The 16,352-nt window shown below is 36.4% G+C and overlaps 1 protein-coding gene and 1 pseudogene across 4 annotated transcripts in view; one reads left to right on the plus strand and one right to left on the minus strand.

Annotated features, from left to right (window-relative positions):
• Positions 1-16,352, plus strand: part of Eml5 (EMAP like 5) — a 175,489-nt gene that overhangs the window by 110,325 nt on the left and 48,812 nt on the right. For all 4 annotated transcript variants that reach the window (XM_026400970.2, XM_077799819.1, XM_077799818.1 and 1 more), the window contains exons 22-24: positions 13,717-13,869; positions 14,988-15,119; positions 16,002-16,090. In XM_026400970.2, the coding sequence (XP_026256755.2) occupies positions 13,717-13,869; positions 14,988-15,119; positions 16,002-16,090 (374 nt within the window). The remainder of the gene's footprint in view (positions 1-13,716; positions 13,870-14,987; positions 15,120-16,001; positions 16,091-16,352) is intronic.
• LOC113191545 (protein C1orf43 homolog pseudogene) lies at positions 11,836-13,192 on the minus strand (annotated as a pseudogene).

Raw genomic sequence — 16,352 nt, forward strand, 5'->3', positions numbered from 1 at the left:
AGCAAACAGAAGCATTACAGGCAGAAGGCAAATCCAGAATTCATGTCTACTCCTGTGAGTATAAATCCTTGCCCCTTCCATAATGGAAGTGATCCAATATAATCAACATGTTACCAGGTAACTGATTTGTATCCCTATTATGAGTTCCATTGGTCTTTGCTATTAACAGATTATACACTGCACAGTAAGATCAGCTTTGGTAAGGAGAAGCCCATATTTTTTAGCTCAAGCTCTATCTTTGCCAACATCAGCCCACTGAGCAAGTGCTAAGTGACTAGGAAAAGAGGCTGACTGATATCCTTAGAGCATATCAGTTTGTGTGTTTTACTATTAACAGCATTCTCTGTAGTGGATTCCTTTGGATACAAAAAAATTCACTGCCTATGCCCTCTCTGAGATCTTTATCCTTCTATTTTCTAGATTTCCTTGTGTCTAATCTTAACACTCCTGTTTCTTCCAAGTCCCTAACTGTTAATCCAATTTGTTAGCAAATACAAATGAATCAATACAAATCTGCACATCTTGTTATCTCTGACTGCAAAGTGAAAAATAAGATGTAGTGCTTGAAATGCTGCTCACTGGGAGGTTTTACCTTCACTTCTATCCTTCAGGGTCATCTCCAAGCAAGGTTGTAGTGCTTTCTTATGGGTGCCAATATATAGAGAAATGTAAGTGTGGCTCAAATTTTTTCTTCCACAGTGAACTGATCATAAGGAACATCCACGAGACCATAGGTATAGATTGAGAGAAGGATAAGGCATTGTAGCAGAAATTGTCAAAAGGTTTTGAGCCACCATTTACATACATTACTTAAAACTTCCAGATCTTTCCAAGACTAGTCTTTGACTATAAAGGCAGTGCTAAGAGGAAAGTTCATTTCACTAAGCTCATTCATTAAAAAAGAAAAAGTCAACATTTAAATGACCTGACATTACAGCTCAAGGCACCAGAAAAAGAAGATCAAATCAACAACAAAAGCAGTAGAAGACGAAATAATCAAAATCAGGGCTGAAATCAATGAAATTGAAACAATTGAAAAAATTGACAAAATAAAAAGCTTTTTTCTTTAAAAAAATGAATAAAATTGACAACCCCTTAGTCATCCTAACGAAAAGGAGAGAGAAAACTCAAATTACTAAAATTTGTGAGGAAAATGGAAATATCACAACAGATACTGTTGAAATACAAAAGATAAGTAGATACTATTCTGAAAATTTATATTCCAGTAAAATAGAAAATATTGAAGACACCAACAAATTTCTAGAGAAATATGATCTGGCCATCCTGAATAGGGAGAACATACACAACTTAAACAGATCAGTTTCAAGCAGTGAAATAGAAGACAGTATCAAAAGCCTACCAACTGGGCTGGGGTTGTGGCTCAGTGGTAGAGTGCTTGCCTCACATGTACAATTCTCAGTACTGCATATAAATAAATGAATAAAATAAAGATCCATCAATACTAAAAAATATTTTTTTAAAAAAAGCCTACCAACTAAGAAAAGTCTGGGACCAGTCAGATTCTCAGCTGAGTTCTACAAGACCTTCAAAGAAGAATTAATACTAAACTCCTCAAATTATCCCATGAAATAGAAAAGGAGGGAGCCCTTCCAAACTCATTCTATGAGGCTAGCATCAACCTGATACCAAAATCAGACAAAGACACATTAAGGAAAGAAAACTTCAGACCAATATCCCTGATGAACATAGTTGCAAAAATTCTCAATAAAATTCGGGCAAATCGCATGTTCCTGTGGGGTTCATCCCAGGATGCAAGTTTGGTTCAACATACATAAATCAATAAACGTAATTCATCACATCTTAGACTTAAAGATAAAAATCATATGATTTCAATAGATGCAGAAAAAGCATTTGATAAAACACAATACCCTTTCATGTTCAATACACTAGAAAAACTAGGGATAGTAAGAATATACCTCAACATTGTAAAATATGTCTATGCTAAGCCCAAGGCCAACATCATTCTAAATGGAAAAAAATTGGGAGCATTCCCCAAGAACTGGAACAAGACAGGGATACCCTGTCTCACCACTCGTATTCAACATACTCCTTGAAACTCTATCCAGAGCAATTAGACAAATAAAAGAAACTAAAGGGATATGCATAGGAAAAGAAGAACTCAAATATCACTATTTGTCGACAATATGATTCTATACTTTGAGGATCCAAAAAAACTCCACCATAAAACTTCTAGAATTAATAGATGAATTCAGCAAAGTAGCAGGATATAAAAACAATACCCATAAATCAAATGCATTGTTATACATCAGTGCTGAACCCTTAGAAAGAGAAATTAGGAAAACTACCCCACTCACAACAGCTTCAAAAAAAAAACAAAAACTTGGGAATCAATCTAACAAAAGAGGTGAAATACCTATACAATGAAGAACACTAAAGAAAGAAATTGAAGAAGACCTTAGAATATGGAAAGATTTCCTATGTCTTGGATAGGAAGAATGAATATTGTCAAACTGGCCATACTACCAAAAGCATTATACAGATTTAATGCAATTCCAATTAAAATACCAGCAACATTCTTCATAGAAATAGAAAAAACAATCATGAAAATCATTTGGAAAAATAAGAGACCCAGAACAGACAAAGAAATCCTTAGCAAGAAGAGTGAAGCAGGAGGCATCACAATACCATACCTTAAACTATATTACAGAGCTATAATAACAAAAATGGCATCATATTGGCCCCCAAAAAGACATGTAGTCCAATGGTAAAGAATAAAAGACCAGAGACAAACCCACATAAATACAGTTATCTCATACTGGACAAAAGTGCCAAAAACATACAATGGTGAAAAGATAGCCTCTTCAACAAATGGTGCTGGGAAAATTGGAAATCCACATGCAGTAAAGTGAAATTAAATTACTATCTCTCACCATGCACAAAACTCAATGTGGATCAAGGACCTAGGAATTATACCAGAGACCCTGTGCCTAATAGAAGAAAAAGTAGGCCCAGTTCTTTACCATGTCAGTTAGATCCTGATTTCCTTAACCAGATCCTAAAGTGCAAGAAATAAAACCAAGAATTAATAAATGAGATGGGTTCAAACTAAAAAGCTTCTTTTTGGCAAAGGAAATAATCAACAATGTGAAGAGAGAGTCCACAGAGCAGGAGAACATCTTTACTATGTGCACATCAGATAGAGCACTAATTTCCAGGATATACTCGAAAAATGTAACACCAAAAAAATAATAATTACCCAGTCAGTAAGTGGGCTAAGGAACTGAACAGACACTTCTCAGAATAATATATACAATCGATCAACAAACATATGAAAAAAATATTCATCATCTGTAGTAATTAGAGAAATGCAAATCAACTCTTAAGATTTTTATCTCACTTCAGTCAGAATGGCACCTCTCAAGAATACGAGCAACAGTGTGTGTCGATGAGGATGTGGCAGAAAAGGCACACTCATACATTGCTGGTGGGACTGCAAATTAGTGCAGCCAATATGAAAAGCAGTATGGAGATTCCTTGGAAAACTTGGAATGGAACTACCATTTGATCTGGCTATTTCACTCCTCAGCTTATACCCAAATGACATTAAAACAGTATACTATAGGAACACAGCCATATCAATGTTTATAGCAGCACAATTCACAATAGCTAAATTGTGGAACCAACCTAGATACCTTTCAGTAGATGAATGGATAGGGAAACTTTGGTATATATACACAATGGAACATTACTCTGCATTAAAAAAGAATAAAATCATGGCATTTGAAGGTAAATGGATGGAGTTGGAGAGTATAATACTAAGTAAAGTAAATCAATCCCAGAAAACCAAAGGTTGAATGTTTTCTTAATATGAGGGTGCTGACTCATAATGGCAATTGAAGGGGAGCATGGGAGGAATGGAGGAACTTTAGACAGGGCAAAGGGAAGGGAGAAGTGGAGTAGGGGCAAGAGGGTAGGAATGATGGTGGAATGAGTTAGACATCATTACCCTAAGCACATGTATGAAGACACAAATGGTGTGAAAATACTTTGTGTATTGACTTGAAAAATTGTGCTCTATATGTGTAATATGAAATGAATTGCATTCTGCCATCGTATATAACAAATTAGAATAAATAATTTAATAAAAAAAGAGAAATAGAAATCAAAACTAAGATTTCATCTCACTCCATTCAGAATGGCAGTTATCAAGCATACAAGCAATAATTGTTGGCGAGGTTGTGGGGAAAAAGGTACACTCATACATTGCTGGTGGCACTGCAAATTGATGCAGCCACTCTGGAAGGCAATATGGAGATCCCTTTAAAAACTTGAAATGGAACCACGATTAGACCCAGCTATCCCATTCCTCGGTCTATACCCAAAGGACTTAAAATCAGCATACTATAGTGATGCAGCCCCATCAATGTTTATAGCAGCTCAATTCACAATAGCTAAACTATGGAACCAACCTAGATGTCCTTCAATAGATGAATGGATAAAAAAAACTGGTACATATACACAATGAAATATTATTCTGCATTAAAAGAGAATAAAATTATGGCATTTATGGGTAAATGGATGGAGTTGGAGAATATCATGCTAAATGAAGTAAGCCCAATCCCCAAAAAACCAAAGGCCCAGTGTTCTCTGTGATAATTGGTTGCTGATCCATAATGGGGGGTGGGAGAAGAATGGAGGAACTTTAATTAAGCAAAGGGGAGTATAGGGAGAGGAGGGCGCATGGGGTAGGAAACATGGTGGAATGAGATGGACATCATTACCCTATGTACATGTATGACTGCAAATATGGTGCAACTCTACATCGTGTACAACCAGATAAATGAAAAGTTGTGCTCCATATGTGTACAATGAATCTAAATGCATTCTGCTGTCATGTATAAATAATTAGAACAACAACAACAAAAAAGGGCTAGGGATATAGCTCAGTTGGTAGAGTGCTTGCCTCACATGCACAAGGCCCTTGGTTCTATCCCCAGCACTCTCTCTCTCACACACACACACACAATTAGGACAAATAAGAAAAAAGACTAGTTGTTTGTATATCATTTTCTCTTGATATATTGCCACTGTGCACACTTAAACCATGGCTTGATTGCTCATGTACTTCCAATTCATGATTGGAAGCATAGGACACATAGTGACATAGGCATTTACTCTCTGACAAGGTCTAGTAGCAATCTAGAAGCTACTTCTCAAAAGGAAAATAATTATCTGTAAAGGAGAGCATGGAATTTGCTCTCGGATCCTGTGGTTCTTCAGTATGATTTTCCTTGGGTAGCTTTCTAGTGGCTCCATATAGCATCCCTATGTACCACATATACTTTGAGTGTCATTGGATCTGCTGGCTCATTCTTCCCAAGTGAAAAATCAGCTTTCCTTCTTTTGCTCTGGTGCTCACTGCAAGCTGGAAGCCTTTCAGTGACTTGCAAAATTATTTGTTAGGTGGGTAGAAGCAGCTTCTCTGAAATGTAGTATATGTTGCTTCCATGAGGCTAACAGAGTGTTTTACTCCTTTTGTTCATATGATAGGTGATGGGAGGTACAGCAACTTGTCTTTTACCTTGGAGGGAATATCTTGACATACTCCAGACCAATGGACATCAGACACATCACTGATGTGGCTGGTGCCTGGGTGGCTGAGTTATTATCAGCAACTTTCTTGATTCACATGTCTTACTAAGGCATCTAAAGTATTTGTTGCTTCCTGCTTCCCGGATCCATTCAGCATAATGTCATCAATGTAGTGGACCATTGAGATGTTTTGTGAAATGTCAAGACCCTCAGGATCTCTGTGGACTATATTATGGCAGAGAATAGGAGAGTTAAAATAACCCTGAGGCAAGGCTTTGAAGGTATACTCAGGTACAAGCCAGGTAAAAGCAAACTGCTTCTGGTGGTCCTTTCAAATTGATAAGGAGAAAAAAAGCATTAACCAAGGCAGTGAGTCTAGTAGCAATGACTGCACACCAAATGTTAGGAGCTGCATTAATTTGTTCCTGTAAAGATGGTACATCTGGAGGATCAGTTTCAATTAGAGTCACTACCTGATTAAATTTATTATTCAGTTATTATCTAAAATTCATCTAATTTTAATATAGACCCAACAGGCAATTTTACATGATATGATAGATATCCCTACTCCTGCATATTTCAAGGATTTGATAGTGTTACTGATTTTTATAATTCTTGGGCTCAACATTTTGCTTCTGGTTTATCGTCTTGATAGAGAAGGGAATCTCCAGAGGCTTCTACCTAGTTCTTTGTATCATAGTGACCTTTATCCCATGGATTATAACACTAGCATGGAAGAGTCTACCAGTTGCCAAGTATTGTAATTTAGGAATTGGGTGGGTCCTACTGTGATTCAAACTTGACCTAAGATTTCATCTATTATATATGATCCCCATAATCTTTCACAGTGGTAGAAAATAGCATCATTTTGTGTCCCTAAAAATTAGCATCAATTCAGATTTTATATGTAGTAATCCTTGAAACTTTGATATTTTCTTTTTCCAATTTGCGGCCATTCTCTTAAGTGGCCACAGTTCCCTTGGGAGAAGATATGTGTCATACATTTATGATAGTTCTACTGGATTCTAGCCTCCCCCTCAGTAAGGGGCTCCTTGTGTATACATTGGCTTAGGTCTGAAAACTGGTTGAGAATCTATTGTTCTCCATTGTGGGAATTTAAGTCAGGTTTTTAGCCACCACATCTGAAGTTTCTTCTGTTAAATAAATTGTTAATCTGGTAGCCTACCTATTTCATTCATACAGAGATGTGCTTAATTAGCCATCAACAGAAATCCCTACAGACTAAAGTATTCTGATTATAAGTACATTCCTCCCGTCCTTTTCTGTAAAAGAATCTATTTTGGCTTTGGTGATTAAGAGCTGCCACTTGGCCTCTGCTTCTTCAAGGTCCCTGTTGAATCAGGGAGCCCATATCAATGGCAACCTCTCCTATGGTCATTCCTGACCTACATAGGAGAACAATTACAGGGCTTGCTAAGATGCAGGTGCTGCCCTTAATATGTCATTGCCTTAGTGAAGGAACTATTTCTAGACTTTGGGGGAAGGGTGGGTGGGTGGGTATGAGGTTGCTAATGAAAAATCTGTTTTAACATTCATACCTCCCTGTGCTGTGAATGTAGCTTAGTGGTAGAGCATTTGCCTGGCATGCATGAGGCCTTGGGTTTGATCCCCAACACTGAAAAAAAAAAAAAAAAAAGGAGCAGCAACTTTATTCCTTCCTAAGCTTTTAGATTCATTCCTTTACAACAAGCATCAACTTATTGATCAAGTTTGACCCATCCTCTCATTTTTTATAGTTTTTTTTTTTTATCACAACCATGCCCATTTACTTATGTGTTGTCTGGAGCTGGTTTTGCACTACAGTAACAGAGTTGAGTAGCTATGACCGATATTATATGGCCTGCAAAACTGAAAACATGTACTGTCTATTCCTTTAATAAAAATTTACTCATCTCTGCCCTACAGCATGCTGAGATTTGACCCAAATTATAAGTCTAGTGGCAACGGGTAGTTATGCTAGTTCTTCAGAAAGATGAGCATTCCTTTGCAAGGCAACTGCCCCAAAAGGTCAGACTTCTTAAACACAGGGAAAGAAAGCAGGTGAGACTCAGAAAAACATAAGTTTGAGATCTCACCTTTGTTTAAGGTGATGTGCCAACGAGATGTGCCCTTTTGGTGCCCTAATTTTCTTTCTTTTTTAAAATTTTGTTCTAATTAGTTATACATGACAGTAGAATGCATTTTGACACATAATACATAAAATGGAGTATAACTTCTCATTCCTCTGGTTGTACATGATGTAGAATCACGCTGGTTGTGTAATCATATGTACATTTGGTAGTAATGTTCAATTTATTCTACTATCCTTCTTACCCCCATATCTCCTCCCCTCCCTTCACTCCTCTCTGCCTAATCCAAAGTACCTCTATTTTCCCCAACCCTCCCCCATTATGGATTGGCATCTGTTTATCAGAGAAAACATCCATTCTTTGGTTTTGGGGGATTGGCTTATTTTTCTTAGCATAATATTCTCCAGTTCAATTCATTTACCTAAGAATGCCATAATTTCATTATTCTTTAGGGATGAGTAATATTCCATTGTGTCCATATACCACATTTTCTTTATCCATTCATCTGTTGAAGGGCACCTAGGTTAGCTCCATAGTTTAACTATTGTAAGTTGAGTTGCTATAAACATTGATGTGGCTGCATCACTGAAGTGTGCTGATTTTTAAGTTCTTTTGGTATAAACTGAGGAGTGGAATAGCTGGGTCAAATGGTGGTTCCATTCCAAGTTTTTTGAGGCCCTGGGGGTTTAATCCCCAACACTGAAAAAAAAGGAGCAGCAACTTCCTACCTTCCTAAACTTTTAGATTTATTCCTTTACAACAAGCATCAATTTATGGATCAAGTTTGGCCCACCCTCTCATTTTTTATAGTTTTTTTTTAATCACAACCATACTGCTTTCCATAATGGTTGCACTGGCTCCCTAATTTTCATACAAGAAATTTAGTGAAGCTATATAATTCAGTTGACATTCTATATCTGCAGACAGTGAAATTTGTGTTTAAATTTTAGTGACTGTAATGTCAGGTATTCTTTTATACTCTCTGTGGAAGCTTTCTCAGACTGCAATTCATGCTAGGAATTTAAGGACCTGAGCTCGTTACGTCTTTCTGTAGATTCTTCACGCAGTCAGAGGAATCTGTTTCACAACACTGTCTTTTTACTTGTCTTTGTAGTCATCATTATTATAGTGGTCAAGGGCAGCAGCCTCTTGGGCTTCCAAGGCATTAACTTTAATAGGTAGTTCATTACAGTCAACGGCGGGGTTAGTAACTTGATTAATTGTGACACCAGTGCATGCCTTGGATTACCAGCACCCGTTTCCTACTTGTAAGGACTCAGCACTGTGCTCAAGCCCAAAGACTATGATGCGTTAACTAATATAAGGTGGTTAACTAGTAGAAGGCTTAAAAATATTTTAAGAGATGTATAAGGAACAACTGCAGAAAGCAGCTACTATATTTAAGGCCAATGAACTTGAAGATCAAACTCCTCTACCATTCTCTGTGGAGAGTGCATGCGTGCCACAGGACCCTTTACCACCTACCAGTGGTAAAGAAATTTGCCAGAGGACAAGTGTCACAGCTGGTCTAGGAAATCCTTTGTTATAATGGTAGGAAAAAAAAAAAACATTAATCTGCTAATGTCTAGACACCAAAAGGAAGCAAAGTTCCTTCCTTCTGCTTTGGCCTTGCAGTGTCCCTCTAGTACCTTTACTAGAACAAATCAAATCAGTTGGCAAAGGAAAAATGCTTATAGGATTCAGCTTCAATAAAAAATGATGGGATTAAAATGGTGAATTTGGGGCTAAGCAGCAATAAAATTAAGAAAAAGTTCTTATTCTATTTCATGGATGTAACTGCCATCTATATGCTGTTGCCTCATATTTTTATATCTCTTGCCTGTACCCCCTGATCTCCAGAGAAGAATTAATATGTCAAACTGGCTCTTTGCTGTCTTCAATTGAACTTCTTAGGCATCCTTACCCAAAGTGGTACAGAAATGAATACTTGTACCTTGTCTGGTTTCTCTCATATCAGTAAATGGCATCACCTTTGAAGCAGAAACCACCACTTACTCTACACTCAGTTGGTTAAAGTTCTTTCATATGTATTTTCAAACATGTCCAAATCCTACCACTTCTCATCATTTCCACTGCTGTCATCCTGCTCCAGGTCATTTCTTGACTCTCAGATCTCAAATTACATCCTACATTTCTTCATTGCCAGTTTATGCTTGTTAATTAGATGACTACTTATTCTCATTCTGTAACAGCTGTACCCCATCCCTCTTCCATCTTATTTCATGAAAGATTCAAAAGCCTTAGGGTTTTTGTATGCTTGCTGCATCTCTTGCTGTCAGAGTAAGCCCATTGTTGTGTATTTATCAGTGTAGTACTAACCTTTTTTAAAAAAATTAATACTAATTTGGAGGGAAATGGATGGCATTAGAGCAGATTATGCTAAGTGAAGCTAGTCAATCTTTAAAAAACAAATACCAAATGACTCCTTTGATATAAGGGGAGGAAACAAGGACAGGGTAGGGACGAAGAGCTTGAGACGAAGATTTACATTAACAGGGTTGAGAGGTGGGAGGGAAAGGAAGTGAGAAGGGAAATCGCATGGTAATGGAAGGCGATCCTCAGGGTTATACAAAATGACATATAAGAGGAAAGGAGGGGTAAGACAAGATAATACAAATGGAAGAAATGATTTACAGTAGAAGGGGTAGAGAGAGAAAAGGGGAGGGGAGGGGAGGGGGGATAGTAGAGAATAGGACAGACAGCAGAATACATCAGACACTAGAAAGGCAATATGTCAATCAATGGAAGGGTAACTGATGTGATACAGCAATCTGTATACGGGGTAAAATTGGGAGTTCATAACCCACTTGAATCAAACTGTGAAATATGATGTATTAAGAACTATGTAATGTTTTGAATGACCAACAATAAAAAAAAATTAATACTAACAATTAATAATATTAATATAATTTGCATAGTTTTGAAGCTTAGATTTTTCTCTTTAACTAATAATTACCTATTGCCAAATTTCCCTTTTGTTTTGTTTTGTTTTGTTTTCAAATATTCTCATCTGTTAAATTAAGAGTGTCTCCCATAGAAAAGCAGTGGAGGCCCCATAGGGAAATACAAAGCAGAATTAAAACTCCCAAGGGTTTTGTCTTTACAAAAGAAAAGGCAGGACCTATTGTCAGATTTTAAAAAAACATTTTATAGCATTTTTAAAAGATGGCCTCATTTCCTAAATTTCTGATTTCTTGGGTAGAATCTACTAAGATAGCAGTCTTCTTCCCCCACCCCCAAAAGTTTCCACTTATGTCATTGGCATTTGTTAGTTAATAGGTAAAATCTCTTATTCTTTTTCATCAACTTAATTTCTGTATTGTTGCATTTTTTAATATTTATTTTTTAGGTGTAGATGGACACAACAGATTGCCTTTATTTATGTGGTGCTGAGGATCGAACCCGGGTCCCACCTGCTCTAGGCAAGCGCTCTACCGCTGAGCCACAATCCCAGCCCTGTGTTGTTGCTTTTTAATAGTTCATTTTATTCACCAACTAAAGTCAGACCAGTACACTGCCTTATTAGGGAAAACCATTCCTGTATACCATCTTGTATGTTGGAATAGATTATGTCAGGTATCAGAACATTCTCTTTTATTCAATGTATTCACAAGAGAGGATTGAATGGAGGTAGAAGGGCAGATCCTTGCATATGAGGAAAGTTGTGTTAAAGTTTCAACACATCTTGGTTTAAGTGGAGTGCCAGGGTAAGTTGTTGCACATAACACACACTTCCTCACTGCCTGCAACCCCGGTTCCTGTCTGCCTTTTCCACCAAACAACTCTGAGACAACCTAAGCCCAGAGGTTACCAATGGATTGAGTACAATGGGGAAGACACCTTACTTCTACTCTTTGGGATTAAATGGTCTAGAACCGAGTAGGGGAACTATGGCCAAAAACAAGTGAAGATTTTTAAGGAAACTTTGATAGAAATAAGAATGACATATGAATTCAAATCCAGAAAAAAAATCCTACTGGGGAGAAATAAAATCGTAGCTGATGTTCTAAAAAAATCCTATAAGAAAGGGTTGGGGAATGACCTTTTATACACAAGCTCTAAGAACCCTGGACACAACAGGAGCTTTGTCTAACACAGTTTGGGTCTACTGAGCCAGGTTTCTTGAGAGCTGCCTAGCAGGTAGCCTACCTCATATATCACATCTGTCTGGCTCAGTCTGCATTGAGTCCTTCAGCTCCATCAAAGTGCTCTCCAATGTGTTATAGTCATCCTTTTTTGTTTTTGTTGTTTCTTTCTTTTTTTATTTATTATTGATTGTTCAAAACATTACAAAGCTCTTGACATATCATATTTCATACATTTGATTCAAGTGGGTTACAAACTCCCATTTTTACCCCATATACAAATTGCAGAATCACATTGGTTACACATCCACGTTTTTACATAGTGCCATACTAGTGTATGTTGTATTCTGCTGCCTTTCCTATCCTCTACTATCCTCCCTCCCTTCCCATCTTCTCTCTCTACCTCATCTACTATAATTCATCTCTCTCCCTTGTTTTTTTCCCTTTCCCCTCACTTCCTCTTATATGTAATTTTGTATAACGATGAGGGTCTCCTTCCATTTCCATGCAATTTCCCTTCTGTCTCCCTTTCCCTCCCACCTCTTGTCCCTAGATAATGTTAATCTTTTTCTCATGCTCTTCCTCCCTGCTCTGTTCTTAGTTGCTCTCCTTATATCAAAGGAGACATTTGGTATTTGTTTTTTAGGGATTGGCTAGCTTCACTTAGCATAATCTGCTCTAATGCCATCCATTTCCCTGCAGATGCCATGATTTTGTCATTTTTTGGTGCTGAGTAATACTCCATTGTGTATAAATGCCACATAAAGCTCAATTCCAGGAAATTCTTGACACATTTGCTCTTCTGACCGGAGGGGAGGGACTTATGTCACCTGGATAGCTGGGGTGATTTCAGGGGAATGAGGTCTCCAGCTGATGGTTGGTGCTGATGAGTTCCCAATTCTTGCCTTGACCATGGTGGCCAGCTCACTTAGGGTCTCTTGATGGCACAGGTACTCACTCTAGCTAAACACCCCTGTCTCACAGCAGACTAGTGCCTGGCCATTTAGCAGGGTATCAGTGAGGGTCTTCCATACAACCTTGAAAGGAGTAATAGTGTTCCACAGATCTAGCAAGGAGGAACAGAAATTATTGCCCATTAAGGAATGGTGGTGCCAGCCTTCAGCATGAAACGGGGTCTCAGAGGCAAGGATGGCATCCAAAACTTTCATCTTGTACAAATAGTTGTAGCAACTTTGATTTACCTGAGTTTCCAGTTGTAGCAGGCTTGCGTCTGCAAGGAGCTGGGATTCATACTTGATGTTCTGAACACTGAAGAGTTGAGTGTCATTCTCCTCTTTTAAGTCTTTGGGAACATTGTGTCCCACAGGGACATGGGGTCCTGTTGTAGGTTCATTTGCAAGTGCATGATTGCTTCTTCACAAAAATAAATAGCAGTACAAATATCAGGCTCCTGTAGGCCATCACATGCACCCAGGCACAACATTCACCCAGGACTGCCTCCCCACACAGAACTGCATTGTCTTCCCACTGCTCTGCCTTGTTAGCCAAGGATGTAGGGAAGCAACCATGCCTGGATTCCCTGGAGTTTGCCGGCCATTTGCTTATGGGGGGGGGAGATCAAGCCAGACCTTGTCTGAAAACAAGGTGCATGGGGGACTAGGAAAGGAGGATGACACCTTCCTGTAACCCCTCCCAGCACTTGGCTCAGACAGGCAATCTCAACTTTTTTTTCAACTTAATTTCTTTTAAGACAAATATCAGTACTCAGTTTGGTTACATTTAGAAATGAGTTTAATTTTTTTTTTTTTTAGAATTTCTTACTGGAATTTTCATAGAAAACTTCATCTGCATCTCTTGACTCCTTTTTTATGTTGATTTGAAGCCATAATAAATATAGGCATCCTCTTTGAAATTAAAGGTCCTTCAACTACGTATTTTTTAAAAAAGACAATTTCCTAATACATACTCTTTTCTTCCTTTACCAGGTGGAAGATGTTGCTGTTTTTCTCCTGATGGAAAAGCTTTAGCTGTAGGTCTCAATGATGGAAGTTTCTTAATGGCAAATGCAGATACTCTAGAGGATCTTGTGTCTTTTCACCACAGAAAAGATATTATTTCAGATATTAGATTTTCACCTGGTAAGATTGCATTTATTTGATTATTAACTTTGGTCTGAATATGAGTAAATGTATCAATGTGTGGTTTATATTAGCTTGTTTTATTTTGGAATTTTACTTTTTTGACTAGAAGGAGCAGTATGGTAAGAAGTAAAAGCCCTGTATTTGATTATGCAAATATCTTGCTTAGTGCTAATTCTTATTACTAAATTTTCCATATGACTTGGGCCAGGACACTACTCTGAACTTCACCTTTCTCATTTGTAACATAAAAAGAGCTTGACTGTTTTCATGACATTCTTTTTTTTTTTTTTTAATATTCTTAGTGCTTTTAAAATTGTATTACTTTGTGCTGGGGATGTAGCATGGCATGTGAGAGACCCTGGTTTAATCCCCAGCACCACAAGGAAGAAAATGCATTAATTTTACTCATTCATACCAGTTTTCTTGCAGTCATTATTTATTACAAAACCTACTATAGGGCTGGGGCTGTAGCTCTATGGTAGGGCACCTGCCTCACACGTATTAGACACTGGGTTCGATCCTCAGCATCACATAAAAATAAAGATATTGTGTCTATCTATAACTAACAACATTTTTTTAAAAAAACCTACTATAATACAGTTTTTTTAAAAACCTACTATAATATATTATAATATAATACAATATTAAGCAAAATTTACTTATGTTGGTCTAGATCTTTTTTTTTCTAAATTTAAAGAGTTTTTTTGGTCATGAAAACATACCAAAATTACATCATATATAATTTTGACAGTTTGCTCTCCACTGAACTAATTTGTTTCACTAAAATTTATTTTATTTTGTTATTTTTTTAAAATTATAGATGGATACAATACCTTTATTTTATTTATTTATTTTTATGTCTTGCTGAGGATCAACCCCAGTGCCTCACACATGCAAGGCAGGCACTCCACCAGTGACCTACAGCCCCAGCCCCTTGTTAGTTATTAATATACTTGAAAATGTTATCATTTATCATTTAATACATCTGTTCAGTACTAGGTAACTTATGAAGCACCTAAGATTTCTCCAAAAACATATTAAGAAAATTAACTCTAGTTGCAGAGGGTAAAAACATTTCCACAAGTAGAAAATGCCAAAATATGTTTCTGTTGTAGGATCTGGGAAATATCTAGCTGTGGCATCCCATGACAGCTTTATAGATATATATAATGTAATGAGTAGTAAACGAGTGGGAATATGCAAAGGAGCTACAAGTTGCATAACCCATATTGATTGGGATATTAGAGGTAAGACTTTAAACAGTTTAATATTTAATAAAAGTTTGATTTATAAATAAATTTTATTACACTAAAATTTGACTTAGTGTAGCTACTTTAAAGAAACAAACATGATTTGTTTGGATCTTGTTAGAATCAAAAAACCTTGTGAAAAATAAACTGTATTCTCAAAATTATTCTCCACTACTTTATTTTACATCTAAAAGGGAATGCTATAAACTTTCTTAGTACTTTACCTTATGTCATTCAAATGACAGTACAGTAATAAGTTATTTAGTTTGGGGAATAATATAAATATATTGTACATAAAGATTTTTAGTTAGATAATGTACTAGTTATTATCTGATAAATTTGACAAACTTCAAATTTGGAAATATAAATGTTAATGAGTATTTTAACCTCCTTTTCCTATTAGTTAATATGCATTTCCATAATTATATAGCATAATTTAATGAGGATCTTTGTATTTTATGACAGTGTTTGATAAGTTAAAATAAATGTTAAATATTTTAAATGCTACCTTTAAGGGTTATATTTTTATATTTTCAACTTTAAAACTTTAATATTTTAAATTAAGGATTCTCTTAGGTATTGCTAAACAAAATACTTGCATGCATTTAAAAAAATTTTCAATATTTGTTTCTAAGATTTTTTCAATATGCCTAAAAACAAATAGCTTCTATGTATTTGCATAAATAAAAAATTAAGCTGTTTATGAATTTAATTATATGGAGATTAAGAAAATACAATATCTTAAAATATTTTGATTTGGAGAGGAAAATGTTTTTTTATACTTAAGCTTATTTTTTCCCATAAAATTGAAACATTATACTAATGATATAAGTATTTATATGATATAAGTATGTTCTATATATTTTTTATTTTTTTAAGGAAAGCTTTTACAGGTCAACACTGGTGCTAAAGAACAGTTATTCTTTGAAGCTCCCAGAGGGAAAAAACAAACCATCCCCAATGTGGAGGTAGGAGGACACTGGTGCTTGTAATGGTGTTCATATGAGTAAAAGTGGTTGGAAAACTTATGCCTACTTTTCATCATTTAGTTACATGTGAAGTTTATTCTCACATTATTTGAATGATATTCTTGTGGTGTGTTTATTTTATTTGGCTAGAATGCGTGTAACTATGAAACACCTAAGATAGGTAAAGGAACAGATACTGTTTTAAGTAGAAGAATAAAGCTGGTATTCTAGCTATGCTAGAATCACTTTCCTCAAAGGAAAA

This window comes from Urocitellus parryii, chromosome 6, assembly GCF_045843805.1.
Source record: "Urocitellus parryii isolate mUroPar1 chromosome 6, mUroPar1.hap1, whole genome shotgun sequence".
In the NCBI taxonomy this organism is placed as follows: Eukaryota; Metazoa; Chordata; class Mammalia; order Rodentia; family Sciuridae; genus Urocitellus; species Urocitellus parryii.